The sequence below is a fragment of the Emydura macquarii genome, unplaced genomic scaffold, assembly GCF_026122565.2.
Source record: "Emydura macquarii macquarii isolate MOO-44397 ecotype Brisbane River unplaced genomic scaffold, CSIRO-AGI_Emac_v2 contig_3122, whole genome shotgun sequence".
NCBI lineage: Eukaryota > Metazoa > Chordata > Testudines > Chelidae > Emydura > Emydura macquarii.
The window spans coordinates 6,165,465-6,188,494 of NW_027133259.1; the positions used below are offsets into that span (position 1 = coordinate 6,165,465).

General features: G+C 43.7%; 1 protein-coding gene across 3 annotated transcripts in view; it reads left to right on the forward strand.

The window, feature by feature from the left end:
* Positions 1-23,030, forward strand: part of TSPAN11 (tetraspanin 11) — a 113,996-nt gene that overhangs the window by 85,397 nt on the left and 5,569 nt on the right. For 2 of the 3 annotated variants that reach the window (XR_010916787.1, XM_067531037.1), the window contains exon 8: positions 15,555-15,663. The exons of the other annotated variant lie outside the window; for it this stretch is intronic. Coding sequence is in view for 1 of the 2 variants with exons in the window: in XM_067531037.1 (XP_067387138.1) it covers positions 15,555-15,635 (81 nt within the window). In the remaining variant the exon portion in view is untranslated. The remainder of the gene's footprint in view (positions 1-15,554; positions 15,664-23,030) is intronic. 3 annotated transcript variants of the gene reach the window in all.

Here is a 23,030-nt window from a genome sequence, read left to right on the forward strand (position 1 = left end):
CAGGGCCAGGCACTAGCGGGAGATATGGTGGTACTTCCCAGGCCACTGTTGTATAACATACCATGCTATCAGTGATGTGTGAGTGTAAGCAAACGCATCCACAGCATTGCTAGGTCAAATATGTATATTGCCATCTTACTGGCAACAGCCATGACTTGCAGTTATGGCTTCACCAACCACGAAGGAGGCATGCCAACTTTAGTCAATGCTAGTGCCTCAGCTTACCTATTTCGGGCCAGATCCTCAAACATATTTAGGCATCTAACTCCTAATCAATGGGAGTTAGGTGCTTAAATACCTTTGAGGATCTAGCCTTCCTCTTTTGTTCTTCTGCCTCCTGGAAGAATCAGGTGTAAGAAGATGAAAAACGAAGGACTTGGTGAGAAAGAGGGAAGAAGAGAATTAAAAGGCAGAGGAAAAGAAGCAGCACTCTGTCAGAGATCCTGCACTCGTGGGTGAAGGATCCAGCACTCCAGGGCTCACCCAGGGATCTAGCCCCAGATCTCCTCCACCCACCTCTGTTTCTCAAATGGAACCAGGTATCAAACCTTTTCTGCTCAGATTGAAACCTGCTTCCTGCGACTCAGACAGCGGACTCCCCTAAAATATCTGCAGCCCCTCACTGTCTGCGGCGTTTCTAGTGAACATGCAGCTCCTCTTGTGGAAGCGACCGACCTTAGTAAGGCACACGCCCGGGTGGTGGATAGGGGAACTTCCTGCAGACATACGGGACAGCTGCAAATATTCAATAAGCAGTCACAGACAAACTGTCAACACCGCTCAGTAAGGAGGGATGGGGGAACTGGTGGTGCAGCCACCGCTATGAAATGGCACTTAGCCCTATGATGAGGATGTCAAGTCAAATAAAGAATGCCTGAAAATAAGTCTTGGCGGGGCAGGTGGTTCTTGTAACCTTGGAAGGTAGCTCACTTAGGAGAGGGAAAACTCCAGTTTGGACCGCCAACTTGTAAAGCTCATTCAATGGATATACTCATGTGAATTGGTGTCCATGTCAAGTGGAGTAGGGCGATCCCCGCAAACAATGTACAACAAGCTTCCCTGACTGTTGTAACTGGACAAGGTCTGCTAAAGTTAAAGAAGTGAGAAAGCTGAGTAAACTCAGGTGTGGAACGTACACACACTGACTGGAAGAAGAAGAAGGAGCTATCTGGGGTCTTAAAGAGAAGAAGAGTAAATGTGGTATGTATACAAGAGACAAAATAGCAAGGTTGCAAAGCCAAGATGCTGGTGGACGGTTACAAAGACTACTATTCAAGGAGTTCAACCCCCCCAAAATGGCATGGGAGTTATTCTGGATGAAACCTTGAAGAGGCATGTCATAGAGTTTACTAGAGTTTTGGACTAACTGGTGTGTTAAAATGTGCTGGGAAGAGGTAACATCCATATAGTAAGTGGGTATGCATCACAGTTAGGAGAGGATTAAAAGAATAAAGAGGAGTTTTTTGATGAGTTGTTGTGCCTTATTGGAAACATACCGTCCAATGAGAAGAGAATCATCGGAACAGATCTAAATGCATACAGAGCAGATATAACTGTGAAGGCTGGATATGAAACAGTCCATGGAGACCAAGGCATTGGAACCAGAAACTGAGCGGGAGACAGTCCTACTGACTTGTCTGGAAATCATAAACACACACTTTCAAAAGAGGGAAATCCATATAATAATTTATGCCAAGACTGAAATCTGTTTCCCTTTAATAAGAGATCATGAATAATTAATTGTAAGGTAATACCCTGTGAGTGCAATCTGAGACAGCACTGACTTCTCCTTCTGGCCTTCAGAATGCAGACACCTTGGAAGCACCTGAACCCCTGGGCACCAGAAAGGACTAGGTGGTGGAAATTTAAATATGGGAATTAAAAAAAAAACTTCAGACAAGGAGTAATGTGTAGACTTCTTGACTACACACAGTGATGTGTGGAGAACAGCTGTTCCAAACTCAAGTCATCTTTGCTGGAAACAGCACATGTAGTCCAAGGAGTGATGAAACCGTGCCAAGAAAGGATAAGAAGTGAGACTTGGTGGTGGAATCCTCAAGTTAAAGAATCCAATGAAGAATAAAAGGTAATCGTCAAAAAATGGCAGGTACTGGTTCGAGTAGTGATAAACTGGCATATATAGAAGCAAAAAAGGAGGCCAAAAGAAGTGTTGCAACAGCTAAAATATGGCCTGTGACAATCTAGGGGGACATGAAGGAGGGAAGACCATCTATAGACTTGCCAAGGCAAGAGAGAGAGAAAATGTCAAGGGATGTGAATGAGTTTGCTCATTGCCAACGAATATTGAATCAATCAGCAAAGTTTGGCATGATTATTTTGAAAGAGTGATGAATCAGATGAACCCAAGGGAGGAATTATGTAAGCCAAACCAGAGCATGATAGATTACATACACAAGGCAGGGGATGCAGAGGCACTTAGAAAAAAGAAAAAGCACCTGGACCAGATGAAGTACCAGTGGGTGCAGTGAGGTCATTGGGAATGAAAGGCATTAAGTGTCTTACAAGTTTGTTTGATTATAGTCTTAAAAATAAAATTCCATATGAATGGTGTAAAAGCCCTGTGGTGCCTATTTTTAAATATAAAGGATATAGTACACTGTGTGCTAATTATCACCCAGTTAAGCAGAAAGTGTGGGAGAAGTTTTTTAATGCTCTGAAAGTGTGGGAGAAGTTTATTGAAAAGCATCTGCACTGAATGGCTGAAATTTGGAAGGGTCAGTATGGATTCATGCCAGCAAGGAGCATGATTTGATGCCATATTTGCGCTATGAATCCTCATGGGGAAGTTCACAGAAAAGAGATGGGTATGTTTTTTGTGGACCTGGAAATGATCATGTACCAATCGAACTAGTTTAGTGCAGTTTGCAATGGAGAGGAATGCCAGAAAGATATGTCTGTCTTATCCAGGGTACGTACGATGGAATGATTATCACAGCCCATACTAAATGGAGCTACAAGAGAGAATTTCCAGTACACGTTGGCCTGAATCAGGGGTCAGTGTTCAGCCCCTTTTTTGTTTGCAATTGTCATGGATGTGATAAGTGAGAATATCCAAAGGGAGCCACCTTGGAACATGCTGTTCGCATATTCAGTAAGTCATCAGTGGAAGACTGTGAGATCCTGCCAATCAACTTTGAGTGGTGGCAACTTAGTTTTGAGCAGGCTGGGCTTACAGTGAACATTAGTAAGGTGAGGCTAGGATAACTGAGGGTGGAGGACTTATCATAAAGGATATCACAGGCAGAGAGCTTAGAAAAGGGAAAAAATGTAAATACCTAAGATCAATGGTTGCTGATGCTGGTGCCTTCCTGAGTGATGCCCAGCATCGTAGTAAAGCTGGGTGGTGCAAATGTGGACGCTGAACCCAGTTCTCTGACAAAAAGATGCCTATAAAATTTAAAGGTGAAGTGTATAAAATTTTCATTTGACCCATCTTAATGTACAGAACCAGCCAGCCACAATAAAGGAAATTAGACTGCTCTCCACCACAGAAATGAAGATGTTGAGATGGTCAAATGGTTGGACACTCTGTGACAGGAAACGTAAAGAGGTTCTAAGGGGCCTAATGCAGTTTGCTCCACCTGAAGGCAAGTCAAGGGAGTCTACACTAGGTGGCTGTGGGCATATCCAGCAGAGACAAGAGAGCTCTATCAATCGGATGGCACTTGTGAAGACTGTGGATGGAAAATGACCAAGAGGAAGACCAAAGACTTGGTACACAGACTGGATATCAGTGGACCTCGGAGAGACCAATCTGTATGACAGCCTGGCAGATGATCATGAGTTTTGGAAGAAGGCTATAGAAGTCGCCGACGCCAAATAGGGAAATGACAAGAAAGAAAATGATGGTGCAGCTCCTTGATGCTTCCTGGCTCCCAGTGAGTCAGGAAAGCGCTGCTGTCATGGGCACATCTCTTTCTGTAAAAGTTCTTTGGGCTTTCTCAGCCTCAGCCCCTTCTCCAGAATGCTTTCAGCAGCTCCTTTCCTTCTGGTGGTGTTTCCCACTGGTGCTGCCTATACCAGTGTGGCTTGCATCATTCCCCTCTGCACACAAAGGGAAAGCTTCTGCCTCATCCACTGCTGTAACTTTTTGAGGGAAAACAGGCCCGCCTGCCACTTTCATTCCTTTGGGGACCAGTCTTCTCAGGCAGGATTTACAGGGCTTTATCTAGGCCCCACTTGGAAATCTGGAGCCCTTTTCCTCAGGCCTGCACCCCATTTCCTTCCCTGCAGCTGACTCTTTTCACACTAGGTTGTGTTGCCTGATTTTAGGTTCTTACTAATTTTAATAATGATATTGGCATGATGCAACGTATTCCCCCCTCCCTTCGTCTCCCAGTCCAAACAGACAATCTCCTTTTCATGCCATTTTTTCAAACCTTTCACACTCTGCCACACGCACACCATTGCCTGAGAGGAATGGAGCCCGCTCAGCTCTGCGCTATTATTGTGAGCATCACTAACACCTCATGGCTTATTCTGCAGTATTTTTAGGGGCGAGACAGGAGCCGCACCGCTGAAAATCGTGATGTTACAGAGGCCGCCTTGTTACAAGCCATAGATCAAAATAATTTCCATTTGCTGCAGGCTGTCACACACCATCTGCAGTTGGTGGAGCACTGGGGAAACAAGCAGTGACTGGTGGGATCACATCGTTATGAAGGTGTGGGATGATGAGCAGTGGCTGCAGAACTTTTGAATATGAAAGGTCACTTTCTTTGAACTTTGATAGCTGTCCCCACCCCTGAAACGCATGAATACTCATTTGAGACCAGCTCTGACAGTGGAGAAGAGAGTGGCCATCGCCCTATGGAAGCTAGCAACACCAGACTGCTATCGATTAGTTGGGAATCAATTCAGAGTCTGTAAATCCACCATGGGAGCAGCTGTGATTCAAGTATGCCGGTCCATTGAATTCTGCTAAGAAGGGTAGTGACTTTGGGAAACGTGGAGGATATAGTGGAAGGCTTTTCTGCAATGGTGTTCCCAAACTGTGGAGGGGCAATAGATGGCACACACATCCCTATCTTAGCGCCGGACCACCTTGCCACAGAGTACATAAATCTAAAGGGATACTTCTCAATGGTGTTACAGGCCCTTGTGGATCACAGGGGATGCTTCGCCGACATCAATGTGGGGTGGTCTGGAAAAGTGCATGACGCGTGCATCTGTAGGAAGTCAAGTCTGTTCAAAAAGATGCAGGTGGGCACTTTCTTCCCTGACCAAAAAATAAATATTGGCCATGTTGAAATGCCAATCGTGATCCTCCCAGATCGCCAAGCATTTCACCTAGCCCAGCCAGCTTGGGAACCCTGCATCATTTTCTAATCTAGAGAGCAGAGCTGTGAACAGACAGGTCAGCACCCGTTCGAGCCTTTTCTGGGTGGAGAACTATCTCCACTCACTTTGAGAGGTTTACCAAAAGGGGAGAGAGAAATCCGCTATCTACAGGGGAAAAGAGAATGTTCACTAATTCCAGGCCAGTGGAACTACAATCCCTTTGGCTTCCTCAACACCAACTAACCTTTTGAGTTTTCTCATGTCCAGTCTTTTGGCCATATTTTCTTACTATTGTTCCTACTTGGTCACCTCCACACACTCTGTTTGGCGCACTCCGTTGGACCTGTTTGCTACTGTAAGTCAGAAAGTGATTCAAGCAACCTTCTGACACAGAACGCCCCCACCTCACACACACACACACACACTCCCCATGATTCACTGCTTCCTACATCTGTCATTCACTGATGTTTGCTGGGCAGAATGGGAGGGAAGTGACTGTTGACAAAGGAAAACTGCTTACCAGTATTTCTGTCTGCTGTGGTTTTCTCTAGTACCTTCCTGCATCCGGCTGTACTCCTTCCCCTTGGAAAGTGCACTACCTGGACATTGTCAAACAGCTTTGGATATCTCTCGCTGACACTTTGATGTTAGCTCTGACTCAATTCTTTTGCCTCCTTGTTTCTCTGTAGTGTGGGTGGAGTCATGCTGCTGTCAGTCATTGCTGTTGCGTGGTAGAATGGGAGAAAAGATTATGAAAATCAGTTGCAGAGCAGTAATATTCCCTTAACACCAAATAAACATGCACGCACACACACACACACTCATATATATTAATTCAATATTAAACCTGAGATTTTAAACCTATATAAACCAAGAAATGTAGAGTTCATCTTCCTGTGGCAAGTTTATCTCTACCTCTGGCATAGATGCAATGAAATAGGACATTTCAGTACACAATCACACATTGCAATACTGGCCTGCATTCATAAGATACGTAGATTGGGCATAGCTAAAAAGCTCTCCTTGACTTTTTACTGGCAGGCTAAGATACTAGTGACCTTATCTGTTTTCAACATATTTAGTACAGAAAACACCTGCTCAAAATGGTATGAACTTACCTATTGGTGAAAGGGTTAAAAAAAGCTTATCAGCTACACCATCTTTACAGGGTGAGCCTTAAAAATTTAACCAGCTGCAATACTTGACTAAATGACTATTTGCTGGCCTCAGTACTGGCTTGATCCAAAGCCCACTGGAGTGAATAGGAAGTCTCTTAGTGACTGCAGTAGGCTTTGAGGCGGGCCCTAGCTGGAAATCTGGAATACTGTGTGCCTTTTGTGGTCTCCCATGTTTAAGAAAGATTCATTCAAACTGGAACCCCTGCGGAGAAGAGCTACTAGGCTGATCAGAGGAATGGAGAACCTACCATATGAAAGTAGCCTTAAGGTGCTTGGCTTCTTTAGCCTAACAAAACGAAGGAGGGGAGATATGATTTCTCTCCCTCCCTGATATTTATCCCGCTGATGTATTTGTAGAGAGCAGTTATTTAAGGTAAAGGGGCCAATGTTGGTACAAGAACAAAGGGTTATAAACTGGCCATCAATAAGTTTAGGCTTGACATTAGATGAAGGTTTCTATCCATCAGGGGAATGAAGTTCTGGAACAGCCTGCCGAGGGGATTAGTGGGGGGGAAAGACCTAACTTGTTTCAAGACTGATCTTGACACATTTATGCAGGGGATGGTATGATGAGATTGCCTACACTGGTATATGGCCCATCCACAACTGCTATTAGCAAATATCTCCAGATTAGACACTAGATGGGGAAGAGTTCTACAGGGGGGAAGTTACTGCAGAGAATTCTTTCCCAGGCTTCTGGCTAGTGGGTCTCACCCATGTGCTCAGGAACTAACTGATTACCATGTTTGGGGTTGGGAAGAAATTTTTCCCCAGATCAGAATGGCAGAGCGCTTGGGGATTTTCCACCTTCCTCTGCAGCTTGGGGCATAGGTCATTTGCTGGTATGAACTAGAGTGAGTGGTGGAGTCTCTGTAACTTGAAGATTTGAGGCCTTCAGGAAGAGGTTATGTGTTTATTACCTGGGTGGGGTTCTGTGGCCTGTGATGTAAAGGAGGTCAGACTAGATGATCTTGGTGGTCTGTAAATTGCAGTATTCAAGATCATTCCTATCATAAGTATAGGGAAATGTGAGGAAATACTGCCTATCCTGAAGTAATCTTATCTAATTACTACACTGGGTAAAACTGGTACATTATTAACACATTATGTTTCCCTAGTAGTAGGTCCCATTGCTCAGTGGTGTTCAATCTTATAAGAAAAGATAAGCATAATGCACACAATACATGCACAGATGAGAGTTTAGGTTGCCATAGGAACCGTAAATCTTGTTGCCCGACTACTGAGAGTTTGAAATCTGTAATGTAACGTTCCATTAATGCGGTTTATTGAATTCACTGTTCTGTTTAGTTGTTCGTCTGAGGTCAAATCCTGTCATGTCAGGGAGTGAGACCTTACAGAGCAAGGTGTATCATAATCCAAACCATCAGAAAGTTGCACATCTTGTGTTTTCTAAGCGTTTCACAAACACTGCTCAGACACTGATATACTGTGTGATGGAGAGAATGGCTCACAGTTTTAAACCTGAAATTCCGTTTTGGAGGATGGGAGATGTCAATATAATCATATAAACATGTAATTCAATGAAAGACAAACACTTCAAACAGATGCTAAAAAAAAAAAAAAAGCATTTTATTTGCACTTTATCGCCTCGCTCTGTGATATTTTTAGCTCTCTCTCTCAAATCATCCCACTTTCTACTTGTAGAAATAAATCTGAAACCGTGAGTTTGGTAACAAATGGTGTGAAATGTTTTTTCTTGTATTGGAGTCTAGTGCTGCTTCATTATCTTCCCCCACATCTAAATTGAATAGATTTGTCATCACGCCTTTAAAGGAGTTCTTTCTGATGCTTTGGTGCAGTAAATGCAGAAGAACTGTATGAAAAGAGGGAGTGGTGAAGGAAGGGAACTCTGAGTCAAAACTCCTGGGCAAGACTTTTAAAAATGCCTCCAGTTAGGCCCCTGCATCCATTTTCCACGGTCTAAGGATCTTGCCTGATTTTTCAAAAGTGCTGAACACCCAATGCCTCCTCCATGAACTCTTTGGGAACTTCTGGGTGCTCGGCACCTTTGATAATCAAGCAAGATATTTAGGCACTGAGATAAGGACTTAGGAGACTAACTCTAGGTAGCCATTTCTGGAAATCTTAGCCTTAGAATCTAGTGCCAACTCTGCCACTGTCTCACTGTATGGGCGTAGGCAAATCTCTTTGCCTGTCATTACCTTAGTTTACAAATCTGTAAAGTGAATAGTGACCTGACTGGGCTTTATTTAATTTGTGTTTATGAAGTAATTTGATATAGTTTGATGAAATTGCTCAGTATTACAATTCTTAGTTTATTAATTCATAATGAAAAACTCGATTCTGGAAACTTGCAAAAACAACCTCAAATAGGCCTTTTTAATAGACCGAACTGTGCACTAGTTTATCTGAGGGTATTTTTACAAGTACAAGCTGAGAAAACAGGTGGGTTCCAAAGCATCATGTGGAGTTGCCTAGTACACATTGATTGCTTACTAGTAATGTTGGCTTGTTGCGATCGTCCCCTCCTCCCTAAAATCAAAGAAAGGATTCATTGTCCCCTAAGTCACAAGCTTCAAAGCACCATACAAAATTGCAAACATCGGTATATCCAGGTAGCCATTGTTTCACTCAGCACCAAATTGTAACCGCCTCTGAGGTGGAATTTTGCAACCAGGAGCTAACAGTCCCAACATAACACACTATGCTTAAAGATAAGCACGGAAGATTGTATTGTCAAGTAAAAGCAACGATTGGGAATTTTCAGTTGGCAGAATGCAATTACCCAGGTTGGAATTTAGTCAGGACACTGGGGGTCTAAAATCCTTCCAATGCTAAAAGTGCCAAAGGCATGATGAGCAGGGCTTGATTTTTATGGCCATTTTCCCTAACGAAGGACTGTGGGATTATTTTGGCCCAAAGTGAAATTTTCCTCCACTTGCCACGTAAATGGATTACATGGTTAAATTCAGCAATTATCAGGTAGGTTATGAGTGCTTCATCAGAAGTTACCTACTCCAACTAGTCCTTCACACAGTCCACTGGCCATTTGCTTTTCACGGTTGGGGCGGATGGGTGTAATCACAGTTGTAATGAGTGGAGAGCGTCAATCTAGCCAGCTCCTGCCTCCAGCTAAGAGAATGTACATCTTCAAAGGTATGCCAGTGCAGTTCTTAGAGAGGGGCATCTTGTAAAAGTCAAGCTTGTGGCTCTCACAGCAGAAGGGATAGAGCTGGGGAGAAAAGTAGATACTGGAGCTAATCCTCTGGCTTGGGAGAGTTTAGAGGCAGCAGGTGGGACGATGCAGTGCCAGCTCATTGTGAAATAATTGTATGCAAATCCCCATTTTCCTTTTAGGGAACATCACTGTATACAATACTGTGCACCGCAGAGGGTGAGACTTCACTTGTATAAAAGTCAAGAGGCTGGATTCTCACAGCAACTTCATTTCTTTCTCCTTGCATGTCGGCATCGCAACAGGTCTTTCCAGGACAAGGGCTGGGACGTTTTCTACTACGCTGAATCCACATGAGTCCCTCTCCCCAGATTGTTTCGGGCCCCAAACCAGCAAAATCCCATAGTAATAAATAGCGGTAGGGTAACAAAGATCCACAGATAGGTGGGCTTTGCTGCTCCTTCATGTCAGATCTCTATATGTCTGAGAAGAACATAGGTCCTTATCATTATGCTATAGGCTGGACAACGGAGTCTTTCTTAGGACTTGTCTACACATGGAGCTACTGCATTCAGGAACAATTCTTCCTGAATAACTCCGTATGTAGATAAGCTGTTAGACAGACAGACCGAGACAGACACACTCTCTTTCTCTCTCCCCTCTGCTAGTTGTAGCACCAACATAACAGGCTTGCATTATGGCATTTGATTTTACTCGCCAACATATTCTATTTTATGCTGCTCTCCCTTGTTTAGTGTCAGCGTCACCTAAAAGTGCATTCAGTTTTTGAATATTTCCACTGATGGAGCCTCAATGCCCTCTCATGGCAGCCGTTCCACTGTCAGATTGCTTTTACAGGGAGCTTTTCTTTCTCCCTAAGTGAAACTTGTTCCTTTCAATCTAAAGCCCATTACTTTTTATAATACAGTTATGGTTACTTTGACTGAGCCTTACCCCTTCTTTGTCTCTCTTTTTTATCACTTATTTGCATAGAGCTCCCATATTACTCTCTCTCTCCATAAATATGTGTTATGAAAAATGGGATTGACATGGAATTGACTCAGTCAATCAGAGTTCAGGGGTTTTGCACATTTATGGATGCACAGCTGTTGTTTTTCTCACTTATGCCGTCTCCTGCCCTCTCATTGGTATACATATCTGATTTTGCATAATCATTTACAATTATATTTCCATCATTTTACAGTATGCAGATTTCTTCACTCTGATTGGCAGGCAGACATTACCCACTTATACTACAAAGATTTCTCTCTGTGTGTGAACATGAAAGTCTCTGTACTCTTGATTAGCTCCTGTACTCCCTCTGCTCTGAGTGGTCATGTACTCAGCATTTTCAAGTTACTGGCCAGCAACAAAGAAACTTTGTGTCTGTTTCTAGTTTGTTCTAATTTCAAATTTCTTCTATCACTGATGGTCTTGATTTGTTAACATTTCTGCCTTAATCAATATCAGCAGCTTTTTTAGCCCCGTTTTAGCTCATCGGTTTTGCACTACGTCAAGGTAAATGTAAGTGATGCTATCTAAATTGGGGTCATAGTCAGAAAACTGGTTCCTGTACAAATGACATAGCATATTTGCTCAGTTTAAAATGTATATGATTTCTTTCCCTAATATCCAGAGCTGCAAATTTAGCCTAATCTGAAAATCAAGCTACGTTGTTCTGGCTCTGAAGCCATCTCCCATAACAAAGATCCTGCAATCTCTGGGCATAGGCCAAGAGGATCAGAAGTGACTAGTGATTTTGCAAGCGTCAGTATTAGGGTGCTCAAACATTAAAGGGGTTTGATTAGATGGTGGTTATGCAACACCCAAAGTCACTAGTCACATCTGAAAATCTTGACCTTAGCTACTTAAGAGGCTAATTCTCATTGAAACTCAATGGAACTTAGCCTCAAGAGCTTAAGCGTATGTCTACACTGCAATTTAAAACCCGCAGCTGGCCTGGGTCAACTGATTTGGGTTCACGAGGCTCAGGCTAAGGGACTGTTTCACCCTGCAGGGTTCTAGAGCCCAGTCTAGAACCCAAGCCTGAATGTCTACACTGCAAAGAAACAGTCCCTTAGCTCGAGCCATGCACGCACCAGTCAGCTGGCATGGGCCAGCCGTGGGTTTTTAACTGCAGCGTAGACATGCCCTAGGTCACTTTTGAAAATGGAACTTTGACTTTGGTGCTTTTGAGACTTTTCTCTTGTCTGTGTACCTTCTTTATGATCTCTTTGGGCTCATCAGGGTATTAGTTGGACTGAACATGTTGTTGCTGCACTTTTGTATATTGTTTCCTGGGAATACAGCATTCTAGTAATGCTCCTGTGTTTTGGATTTACTTTCCTTTTTAGGAATTAACCCTGTTTACATAGGAGTGCATTTGGGATCTGTTCCGGTATGACCATCTGCGTGCTCGTTTCTTCCTTTTTATAGCTACATAATTCATCCACTCATTTCCAGCTTTAAGGGGTGCTTCCCTTCCTGCTGTGCACTGGAGAAAAAAAACTCAGTACCATTCAACTGCTCTCTCCCTTATCCTAAGGCAAACTGCGTCCTAGGCTATATCTAGACCTGTGCAAAAGTCGAGCTGGGGTGGCATTCACAGTGCTTTGCTTTCAAATTGTCACCGTTATTGTGTCAGGCAGTTTCATGTCACTGAAAATTCATTTTTCTGCAGAATATTGAAGTTCTGGTTTGCACTCACAGAACTCTCACCAGAAGTGGAGTAGTGGCTGTCTTTGATTTTTTTTTTTCTTTTCTATTGTAGGTGAGGAAAGACAGTGAAATAGGTTACACTATTGCTGCTGACTCTTCCATCTCTCTTCTCTCTGCCCCAAGTTTCTTCTGTCCAAGCTGACCCAGCAATGTTCATTCATAGGTAGCCAGGGGTCTGACCCCTAGTCCTCATGCCCGTTGAGAGGATTACTTGATTTCCAGCTAGTTTGTCACTTCATGTTCTGCTGCCCCATACCAGAAGCAGCCTGGGAAAGAGGCTGATTCAAAGAGTCACAGTCAGTCTCCTCTCTGCTTCCAGAAGGAATGAAACTGCATCAGGACTGTACTTGGCATGCTGGCCCAGCTACACCGGCAGGCGTTAGAGCAGCGGTTCCCAACCTGAGGGCCGCAGAGCCCTGGTGGTCCGTGAGGCTCCTACAGGGGATCTGTGGAAAAGAAAAATACCATCCTCATCAAGGAAATGCACAATTTCAAATAAAACAAGTAGCAGGTGGTGGTCCGTGAAAGGTTTGGAGGTTGCAAAGGGGTCCGCACACTCGAAAAGGTTAGGAACCGCCGTGTTCGAGCCAAAGCTCTGTCCAGCCCCTGCTCCTCCTACTCACTGTGCAGAGAAAGAGGTAGCCATGCTGTGGAGCTTGACTCCCCCCTCTCACTTCAATCCATGCTGTGGATAGCCCACACAAAGGCATCCCCTTACTCCCTTGCATAGCCATGTTAAGCCGGAGCAAGCTGTGTTCTGTGTCCATTGAGAACAGCAAGAAATCAAGGGCCATCGTTTTTTCATTAAGCAAGAGGGCCCTGAAGTGTTTACACTGGAGTTTATGCCAAGCAGGGACTAGATCAGAAGAGGTGAGCTTAACTCAGGAGCAGGGGGAGTAAAAGAGCAGTCAGCATTTAGATGAGGAAATGTATTTGCAATTGCACATGTAGCAGAGCGTCTGCAGCAGGAGCAGCAACAAATCTGGCTGGTTCCTTGCCAGGATCCCCTAATGTTCTCCTGGCTTAGGCCCTGCACATGCACAGTGAGAGGTGTGACTGAAATAAAATAATAAATTCAAGTAGCGGCAAAGTTACAGACCTTCTGATCTGATTTGTGACCCGGCGCCTTTTCCAGTGTTGGAAACGTGCAGGCAAAGTCTTAATGAATGTGCCCTGTGCACTCGGTCACACGCTGCACTGAGCACATGCTCTGCTTACATACTGCGGTGAGATGCATAGCTTAAGTGCTCCATATGCTCACTGGTTGTTAGTGCTGGCGGCCACTTCCCACCGCTCCATTATGAACCCCCAAATGGAAACAATCATCGTTTTCTCCTTTAACTCATTCTTACTCTGCTGCAAGCAAGTATTGGGGGAAAAACACCCCTGTAAAGTGCTCGTGTTTCTCATTTCTTGCTTCAAATATTTTGCACGGCTCTAGTTATAAGGGAAAGTCATAACCTAGCTCTTATTCCAATTCAGTCCAACCACAATCTCAAACTTCTCCCCCTCCTCCCAATAGCTTGTTATCCAGAAATGGCAATGGACAGCAAATCAAGCTCTTCTGATCTGTCACGCATCATGGCTAAGGTCTTTCACAGCTTGATAGCCGCTACCCTGTGCTCTGCACCCCCATGGCTTTTCTAACCCAATCAACAAACAAATGCTCACACTGATCAGAACAAACAACAGACAAGGAAACATACCAAGCACAATCAAGCTCAATAGGGCATTTATTCACCCTTCAGTTTCATCCCCATCAGAGGCTAAAGAAAGGCTGACTGCCTTGTATAATACAGCATCGCTCAGCTTCTGCTTTGCTGCTGTTGACCTCTCACAGCTCGTGCCCGCATCCAAATTCAGGGCTGCCGCCTTGTATCACAGATATGCAAATTTCTTTTATTCTGCAGGTCTCAAAAATGGTTAAGGAAGGTTGTGCATTCCATGAAGCGTTAATATTCATTTTATAAGGTTACACTCTGTCCACTCAAAGCATTTGTTTTGCAGCTGATGACGGTTTTTTTCATGCCTTGCTTTCCAGATGCCTAAATACAGCATTAGTCTGTTAAGTGTTCTTTCATGTGGTAGAAACAAGCTTGATGCTCATTTGATGCCAAAGCTGAGTCCAAATGCACTGGTGTGGTATTTTTTATGAATCAACCGTCGTTCCCGTTTCAAAGGACGGTTGCCACTTTAATGGTGCATGCACTATGGTCCCTCAGTATAGTCCATTGATGTTAATGGGAGTCCTTCGACAGGCTTTGAATCAGGCCCTCTAGACCTACTTCACCAGTAGTAAGCAGTGCAGCCATGAAAGTGGCATGAAATAGGCCAGCAGAGGGATGGAGAAATGGGGTCTATGCAGACAACTTGCAACTAAGCCAGTACTTGATTTCATTAATCTCAGTCTTGGTTAGTTTCCACTAACTAGAAGATTATTTTCCTGATGTTAAATACAATGTAATTGAGGTTTAATTTTTATTTTTCAAATGGCAGAAAGAATCCAAAGGTTGTGTCGGGTTGAAAGAAAACTCCTGGGCAGTTTAGGGTCCCACTGTTCTCTCTGGGGAGTAGTTCATCCACAGAGAAAGCAATAGTCTTAAAGAAAATAATATTGTACAGCTTCAAAAACCCAGTTACAGTAGAGCCTGGCTAATTTGTGCTACTGACTGCAAGTTGTGAATGACTGACTTGTACAAATTAGAACCAGCCTCTTCTCCCCTTTCTCACATTGTGTAGCAGCTTATTCCTCAAGCAGGTCCATTGATGTCACTGCAATGATGCATGTGCTTAAAGTTAAGCATGTGCTTAAATGCTTTGGTGGACGGGAACCTTTGTGTGGGTCTGCTGTATTGTAAATGAATTTGTATTGATTTTGAAGGCTGAATGATTTAAACTATAGGAGCAGCTGCTCACTATTTTAATTTCCTTATTTTAGTGTAAGAGGGTAAAAACTTCTGACTGTCCCTCTGTTTCCAGACATACAGATATTTAAAGGAAAAGCCCAAATTGCTACTTTTCTGTGGTCAGCTCCAATTCTTGTCATGAGGAAATTAGAGATTGTGTTATGTGCTAATTTGGAATGACTAGGGAGCAGCTATTTGATAGCTAGTTCAATCCTTTGCCATTATGATACTGAACTAATCTGCTCAATCCAATCTAACTTGTTTTCCTGATTGTTTTTGTTTATGGTACACTAGCTGCTTGGTGCAGGCCAGACGGCCTATTTTATCTATATTCTCTATAAGGAAGAGGAAGAAGATGCGTATTCTGTAATGTGACTGGCTAGCCTTCTTTACCCCTTCTATGGTATGGTGTGTGTGGTGTTCTTTTAAATGCATGCCTGGGAATGTCCATGTAGCTTGAGGCCATCTTGCATGATTCTTTTTTCTTTTGCTTCAGTGTTTGGTAAAAGGTCGTCAGTTATTTTTGCACAGCACAAACCTGTATCTGAAAGACAAGCTTTGCCATGGCTTTGCATGTGATTTGCCTGTCTTTGTGGATTTGTGTAAGAATAACCAAGCACTAAAGATGATTAAATGTTTGTAAACCATAACATAAGACCTTATCTTACAAACCCACCCCTCCAAGAGCAACCCTTACCTGAGCAGTTCCATTGAAGTCAATGAGTCTACAGTGGCACCCTTTTACTTTTCAATGGCCTTTGTAACTAACTAACATTACAACAATGTTAATAGCAAAAGGAATACTTGGAAAATTCTATCGGAAATTCAGCAGTAACATTACCTAACTGCAAAGGTCAAAGAGATTAGTAGGATTCCAAAAAAAGGATTCGATGTTTATACAGATAATGAGAAGATCCATAGTTATATTAGATAGGATAAAATAAATTGCAAGGGATATAAACCTTCATGCTTTAGGGAATCAGTTAACCATGGAAGGATGAGAGAGAAACTTTTCCAATAGGCTGATTATTCCTTAATTGTCCATTTCAGATTTTCTTCTATCTTCCTTCGAAATAATCGCAGAGATAGAATACGGGGCTAGATGTACCACTGGTCTTATTTTGTATAGCAGTTCCTATGACTTCAGTGGGGTCTGGATACAACCTTGTGTTCCTACAAATGTTTAAGGCCACTGTACTCTTTTAAGTAAGGATTACTCATTGCAGGATCAGGCCCTAAACAAACAAATTAAAAATGAAATCTCTTCACTAACTAGCAAAACTCATTTGATCAAACTGTTATTAGTTTCAGTAGGACTGGAATAGATTTTCTGGAATTGTCTAACTTTTATTATAAATGTAATTTTTGTTTTATATGCAGTTACCATGAGGCCTGATTCTCATTAGCACTGAGGCTCCTTCACACCACTATGGCTGGGTAAAGGGGCCTTAAAGTTGGAGTAAATAATAATAAGGCCTGTAATCATTCTTCATGATGTGGTCCAGTTGAAAATGGGAGTAGTAATATAAATAGAATGTCTTGATATATTTAATAGATAATTTTAAAGTGTTGTATATTGCTGATTGATCTGGATCAATTAGGCAGACACACTAGAAACATGGTTAGGAACCATACATAAAACTCAGAGGAGGAAAGGAAAAAAGTGAGGTATTTAAAGAAGAATTTGTGCTAAAACTATTGTGTTGGGGTGGAAGTGTTCTGAATTGGGAACCTTGAATCCATCCTGCAAAGGGTAAGCCTGCGTATTAAAGATCGATCATTTTTATGACTGGAGAAGGTGTTCAGCCAGTAGAATCCCAGCGGAATCAAAAGTTATCCTGTCCCAAATGACACAAACTCTTATTGATATGATGCATTCTCCACAGGACAGAGCAAAACACTCACATAGAAGTTAATGGAAAGACTCCCATTGACCTTCTTCAAAAGCAGGGTAGGTTCAGGCTCTGACATGTTCATGAACATTAGCGAAGGTTCACAGGTGGTTAGCAAACCTGGATTGATGATCTGGTTTGCACAGTTCCACTTCCACTGCACAACCCCAGATGTTATCGCCACCACCACCACTTCAATGTCTTCAGAACTTCCTAGTGGCTTGCCTTCCCTCCCCCTAGCTGGACTTCCCCTTCTTCACCTTGCCTGATCTTAAGGAAATTTTAGAGGATCCTCTGACCATCTGCAGGATCCCTAATAGCATATATATGATAAGGCTACTGTCCCTTCCCCCTCTCCCTGTTCCTATAGAGTCTTCTGAAAAGGGAAGGAGGTGCAAAACCCTCTCAGAGTAGCACAGGGCAAGTAGAGAAATACACCTCTTGCAGGCTCTGGTTAACTACTAAGATTATGGATTGAGACATCCCATTATCCCTGAAATGGTAATTAGGTAACCCACTCAGGAGATCTCTTGCCACCATGAAGTAGGAAGAACACCCCATAATACTTAACCCCCCCAGATTTTCCCTAGTTATCATGCTAAGGACCACGCCACCTGACATGCCTTGAAGACCCAGGGAACTGAATGGACCATCCTGCCCCCCTTAGAGACCCAGGAAAGGGGACGAATATCCATTCTGTCCCTGAAATGAGAGCCAAGTTGCTGAGACTCCTTGAAGACGTATGGTAAAAGTGGGAGGGTTCTGGAAGTGGTGAGAGTTCAGCTGTAGCGGCAGAGTGGCATGGGGTGAGGTGAGGTGGGTTTCCCCTGTAGGAGGGATGTAATTGAACTGAAACTGAAACAAGGCTTGCACAGAGAAAGAGAGCCACCATCCCTAGCAAAATCCATCTTGTCCCTGTCAGTACAGTGTGCATCTTGTCTCCCTCCCCTCCATATTTTATGGTTGTCCTTTTATTATAGGCATCTCTCCTGCCAAAGGAGAAGGATTCAGTGGCCTAAAAATAACAGGTTTGAAATACCTAGATGTTCTGTAACCAGAGGTCCTAATAATAGGTTTGACTCTCTCCTTCAGGCTTCCACTGTACAATTATTGAGTACCAGGCAGTTTACTGTAGAAGGATATTTCAGGTGAAACTTAAAAGCCAAGGTCCGGCCTGCTTTTGTATGGACATCCCTCTGCTGCTTTCTACAACAGAGGAACCTGCATTTTAGTGGCAGGTGAAATTATTCCTGTTTCTAAAGCACTTTGGCCTCTCTGGGATCATCTGATGTTCTGGCTAACTTTTCCCCTCGGAAGATCCCTGAAGGGTGTGTTTGTGCGTAATTTATTATTCATTAGCTGTTGTTATCCCATAATAGTGTTCTGTTTCATCCTCAAGACTGTGACCATCATGTTTCTACTGTAAATGGTAATTTGCACTTTTAGCACTATTCAGCCAAGGATTGCAGAGCACGGTACAACTGTTACTGAATTGTCCCAAGAAGCCTTTGATATCAGGTTATAATATTCATTTTCCATGGGTAAACTGAGCCATGGATGCATGAAGTCACTTACCCGTGTCAGTGGCAGAGCCAAAAACCATGCAAGCTGCCATCCAGTTCCTTGCTCTAACAGTTAGACAACACTTCCTCCCCAAAATGTTGCAGATGGCTCTAGAATCTCATATTACATATTGGGCATTACTAACTAGTATAAGAAAACCTGGCATAATAATTGCTAAGACACCTCTGGCATTAACTTTCCTCTGTGCTTCCAAGTATAAAAATTGCCACAAGTCAAATGTGCTTCTGACTGCTGCTGATAAAACGTGAAGTAGCTGGACTTTGAAGTTTAAGCAGACAGGCTTATGAGAACGATTTCTGGTTTTGCCTTTTTCAGCTGCAAAAATTGCTCATCTCGAAAGCACTACGTCCTCGCCCAATTCCTGTTTGCTCAGCATCCCACAGATTTTTTCCATTTTCTAGTTTACAGATAAATCAGGGGCCTCAGTTCGGAAATGGGTCATATTTGTGCAAGTACAAAAATCCACATTCACATGGCCACAGACCTCCTCTGCTTGAGAACGTGTAGGCATTGCACACAACCCCACTGTTATCAGTGGTCTTGGGCAGGGCATGGCTCACAGACAGGCAAAGCAGCATGGATGAGCTAATTTAAGTTTGATAACCCATTAAAGTCAGGCAACATCAGAGTCAAGGCCTGGTCTAGTCCCCAAACAGGATCCCACTATCGGTAATGGGTAGCTGTAAGCCAAGCATCTTGGAATCTGACTCGTACCCAGGCAGTTACAGGACTTAAGATGAGACAATAAAGTTGTTTTAAAATGAGTCAGACAGCAGACAAGCTGGTCTGATCTCAAGCAGGTAGTGGAGATGCCTTTGGCACAGGGCATGTGTAATACATGAAAGTAACAGACAGCAAAAGAAAAAAGGATCACTCCCCCAGGCCCAAATACACAACGGTGATTTCTGTGCCTGTAGGGACTGATCCAAAGCCCACCATTGACTTCACTGGTCTTTGGAGCAGATCACAATCATCTCACTTTTACCTTGTGTTCCCCGTCTCTTTGCTATAGCCATTGTTGTCTCTCATCATGTACTTAGATTGTGAGCTCTTATGTGGGTGTAAACGAGGCCTAGCCCAATGGGCCCGCGCTCCTTCATTGGGACATCTAGGTGCCATTGCAATACAAATAGATAATAACCATGCCATGGCACCACCAGTCATCCATCGTGTGCCATGACGGGTGCCGTTTTTCAACCTAGTGGTGAGTGGGGTCAGCTCAGATTGCCAGGACTGGACCTCAGTCTTAAATCTCTCCTGCAACAAAAAGGCCGTTTTGTTATTTCTATTTAGAGCCAAGCCCGTGTGTGGAGTCAAGCTGCACTTCCAGGTTTGTGGGCCTGATTTTCATTTGCTGTAAGTCTACATTGCAGCGCAGAGAGGCCTAAATAACATTTACACTCACTCTGAGGCCCCTTTCCATTGCTCGAGATGTATAAAGTGATTTTAGCGTAAATGAGAATCAGGCCCTATGTGTTTACCGTGCACTGTCAAACTAGTAATCAGCTGTCTTGTCTGTGAATTGGTTGTAGATCTTTTGCAGCTCCCTTGCTATTTTGACAGGCCCCTTTGTCATGGAACTGGAAAAAAAGCACCTGCTTCAGCTTCATGGAGATGTTCTTTTTAAATGAGCTGCCAAGAGAGTTTGACTGCAATTAAGTCAAGATGTGACCAAGTGCATCAAAACCTTATTAGTAGAAACAGCTGAGGCAGAAAATGGACGTGGCAGCAGATCCACATGCACTGCACGCACATTACCTGCTGTAACAAATGAACAAACTCTTTGAGATTCTGTAGTATTCAAGATGAAACTTCCCTCAGAGCAGAGGCAGCCCCATATCACTGAAGTGCTGCATAATGGGGTTAACTTTATCCACCCCTTCTTTCCCAATGGTACCTATCCAGAGTTTGGGATGTCACCCAACTCTTCTACTGAAGTCACCCATGAGGATAATCTTGCCTTCTTTGGTTGTGGTAGTGAGAATAGCATCAAGAGCACAGTAGAACTGCTCCTTGTTGTCTTCATCATCATCAAGTACGGGAATGTGCACACTGATGACTGTGGCATATTGGTTGTTAGTAAGCTTAAGATATGGAGTCATGAGACATTTGTTGATACCCATAGGGAGTTATAAAAGCTGGCTAGCAATCTTGTTCTTGATGGCAAAACCAACCCCATGGATATGCCTCTCTTCAGATGACTTTCCTTTCCAAAAGAAGGTAGAGCCCCCTCCTCCTCCTTTCACTTGATCTTCATCTGCCCAACAGGTCTCATTTAGGGCAGCAAAATCAATGTTATATCTTGCAAGTTCTGTATCTATGATGACAGTTCTTCTTTCAGGATAGTCGCTGTTCAGAGAATCCACGGACATGCAAACATTCCAAGTCGCGAACTTTGTTACTTTGCTTTGTATGTTCTGACCGTACGTAGAGAGATCCCACTGACCACGGCCATCTAGCTGGGGTGGGGGAAGGAAGGGTTGGAACAGCCTATGTTTAGGGCATCTTTTATAGCCTCTTTCTCCACTCAGGGTGAGCAGAGGGGATCCTGAAAAGGATTTCTCAGTTGTGGTCGCTGCTGCCAAATTCCACTTGGGTCTCACAAATCCAGGTGTAAGGGTATGTCTACACTGCCACGGCAGTGTCGGTGTTCCCGAATCAGTGCCGCAGGATCGATTGAACAGGGAGTGGAGACTTGCTCAGTAAATTTCAGAAGTGCTGTCCAGTTGATGCCGTAAATCCACCCCCGTGAAAAGCATAAGGCTGTGTCGACTGGAGGGCGTCTCCCATCGGCACAGCCCAGTGAAGACGCCGCAGTAAGTCAAAGTCAGTAAGTCAACAGGAGATATGCATTCTACAGTACATAGCTTGCGTATCTCCCATTGACCCGGCGCAGCAGTGTAGACCAGGACCAGGCCTAAGGTGACCAACACGTGGCCGCTGCCTGTGTGCAGATTTGTGACTAGGAACTCACAGAGATCACTGCTCCTGTCCCCACCACCACTCATCCATCACAGCAGGACTTTGTTAGTGGGAGGTGTTAACACCCTTAGCAGAAGCCTATGCATGAAATCTTTTAATGTGGGGAGCTGGTGCACAGGTGGCAACCTCACGAACCTTGACAGGAAGGAGCCCTGGACCCGGTGGCAGGAAAAGTCTGAGACAACCGTCCTGCTGCAGCCCTCATCCACCTTCAGAGCCGCAGAGAACTGACAAGTCCTCACATACGCCTGTTCTGCCGTTGGGGTCTTGAGATGGTTGGACTGCACTTTGTCTGGAACCTCACCTCAGAACTGTTCACCAAGAGTGACCCTACCAGAGTACAAGACTCCAGATGACATTGGTCTCAGGGTTTTGGGGACACACAAGCCTATCCACCACAACAAGGAAATGGTCCAAGGAGAGGTTAACTCTAATGACATTCTTCTCCTCAGTAAATGTGTGGAGCATGATTTGCTTATCATAAATACCATCTTTAGACAGAGGAGCAAATATAAGACCACTGGGAAACACGCACTTTCTGAACACTGGCATCTCTTCTCATTAGAGCCCATGATCATATCAATGTCCATATTACACGAGCCATGAGAGGTACAGATGACTGCTGGACAGACCATCGTTTAGTCAGATCAACCAGGAACATGCGACTTGCACCACAACACCATAAACAACCGAAAGGAATGCAGAAGAGATTTAACATAGAGCCACTTCAAAATCATGCTAGTCATGAGACTCTTCATCAATGCCTCATTGAGAGGCTCTCTGACCTACCTGACAACACCAATGACATCCAAACACATTGGTAGGAATTCAGGACTATTATTCACAAGGTATGTGCTGAATCAATTGGATATTCCACTCCCCACCATCAAGATTGGTTTAATGAGACTAGGAACAACAAAGCACCAGGCCCAGATGGCATCCGCATGGAAGTCTTCAAAGCTGGTAGAATAGAACTTGTGCAAAAACTTCATCAACTTCTTGTTAGAATTTGGGTTAATGAGGAAATTCCACCTGACCTAAAGAATGCCAATATTGTGACCATTTTTAAGAAAGAGGACAAGTCAATGTGAGGGAGTTACCCAGGTATTGCCCTCCTCTCCATTGCCAGGAAGATCCTTGCTCACATCCTTTTGAACCATCTTCTCCCTCTTGCCGAAGACATCCTTCTGGAATCCCAATGTGACTTCAGACCATCTTGGGGCATCACCGATATGATTTTTGTTGCATGTCATTTTAAACTTCAGAAATACCCCCTTTTCCTCTAATTTTGCCTGACAGCATGAAAAGTCTC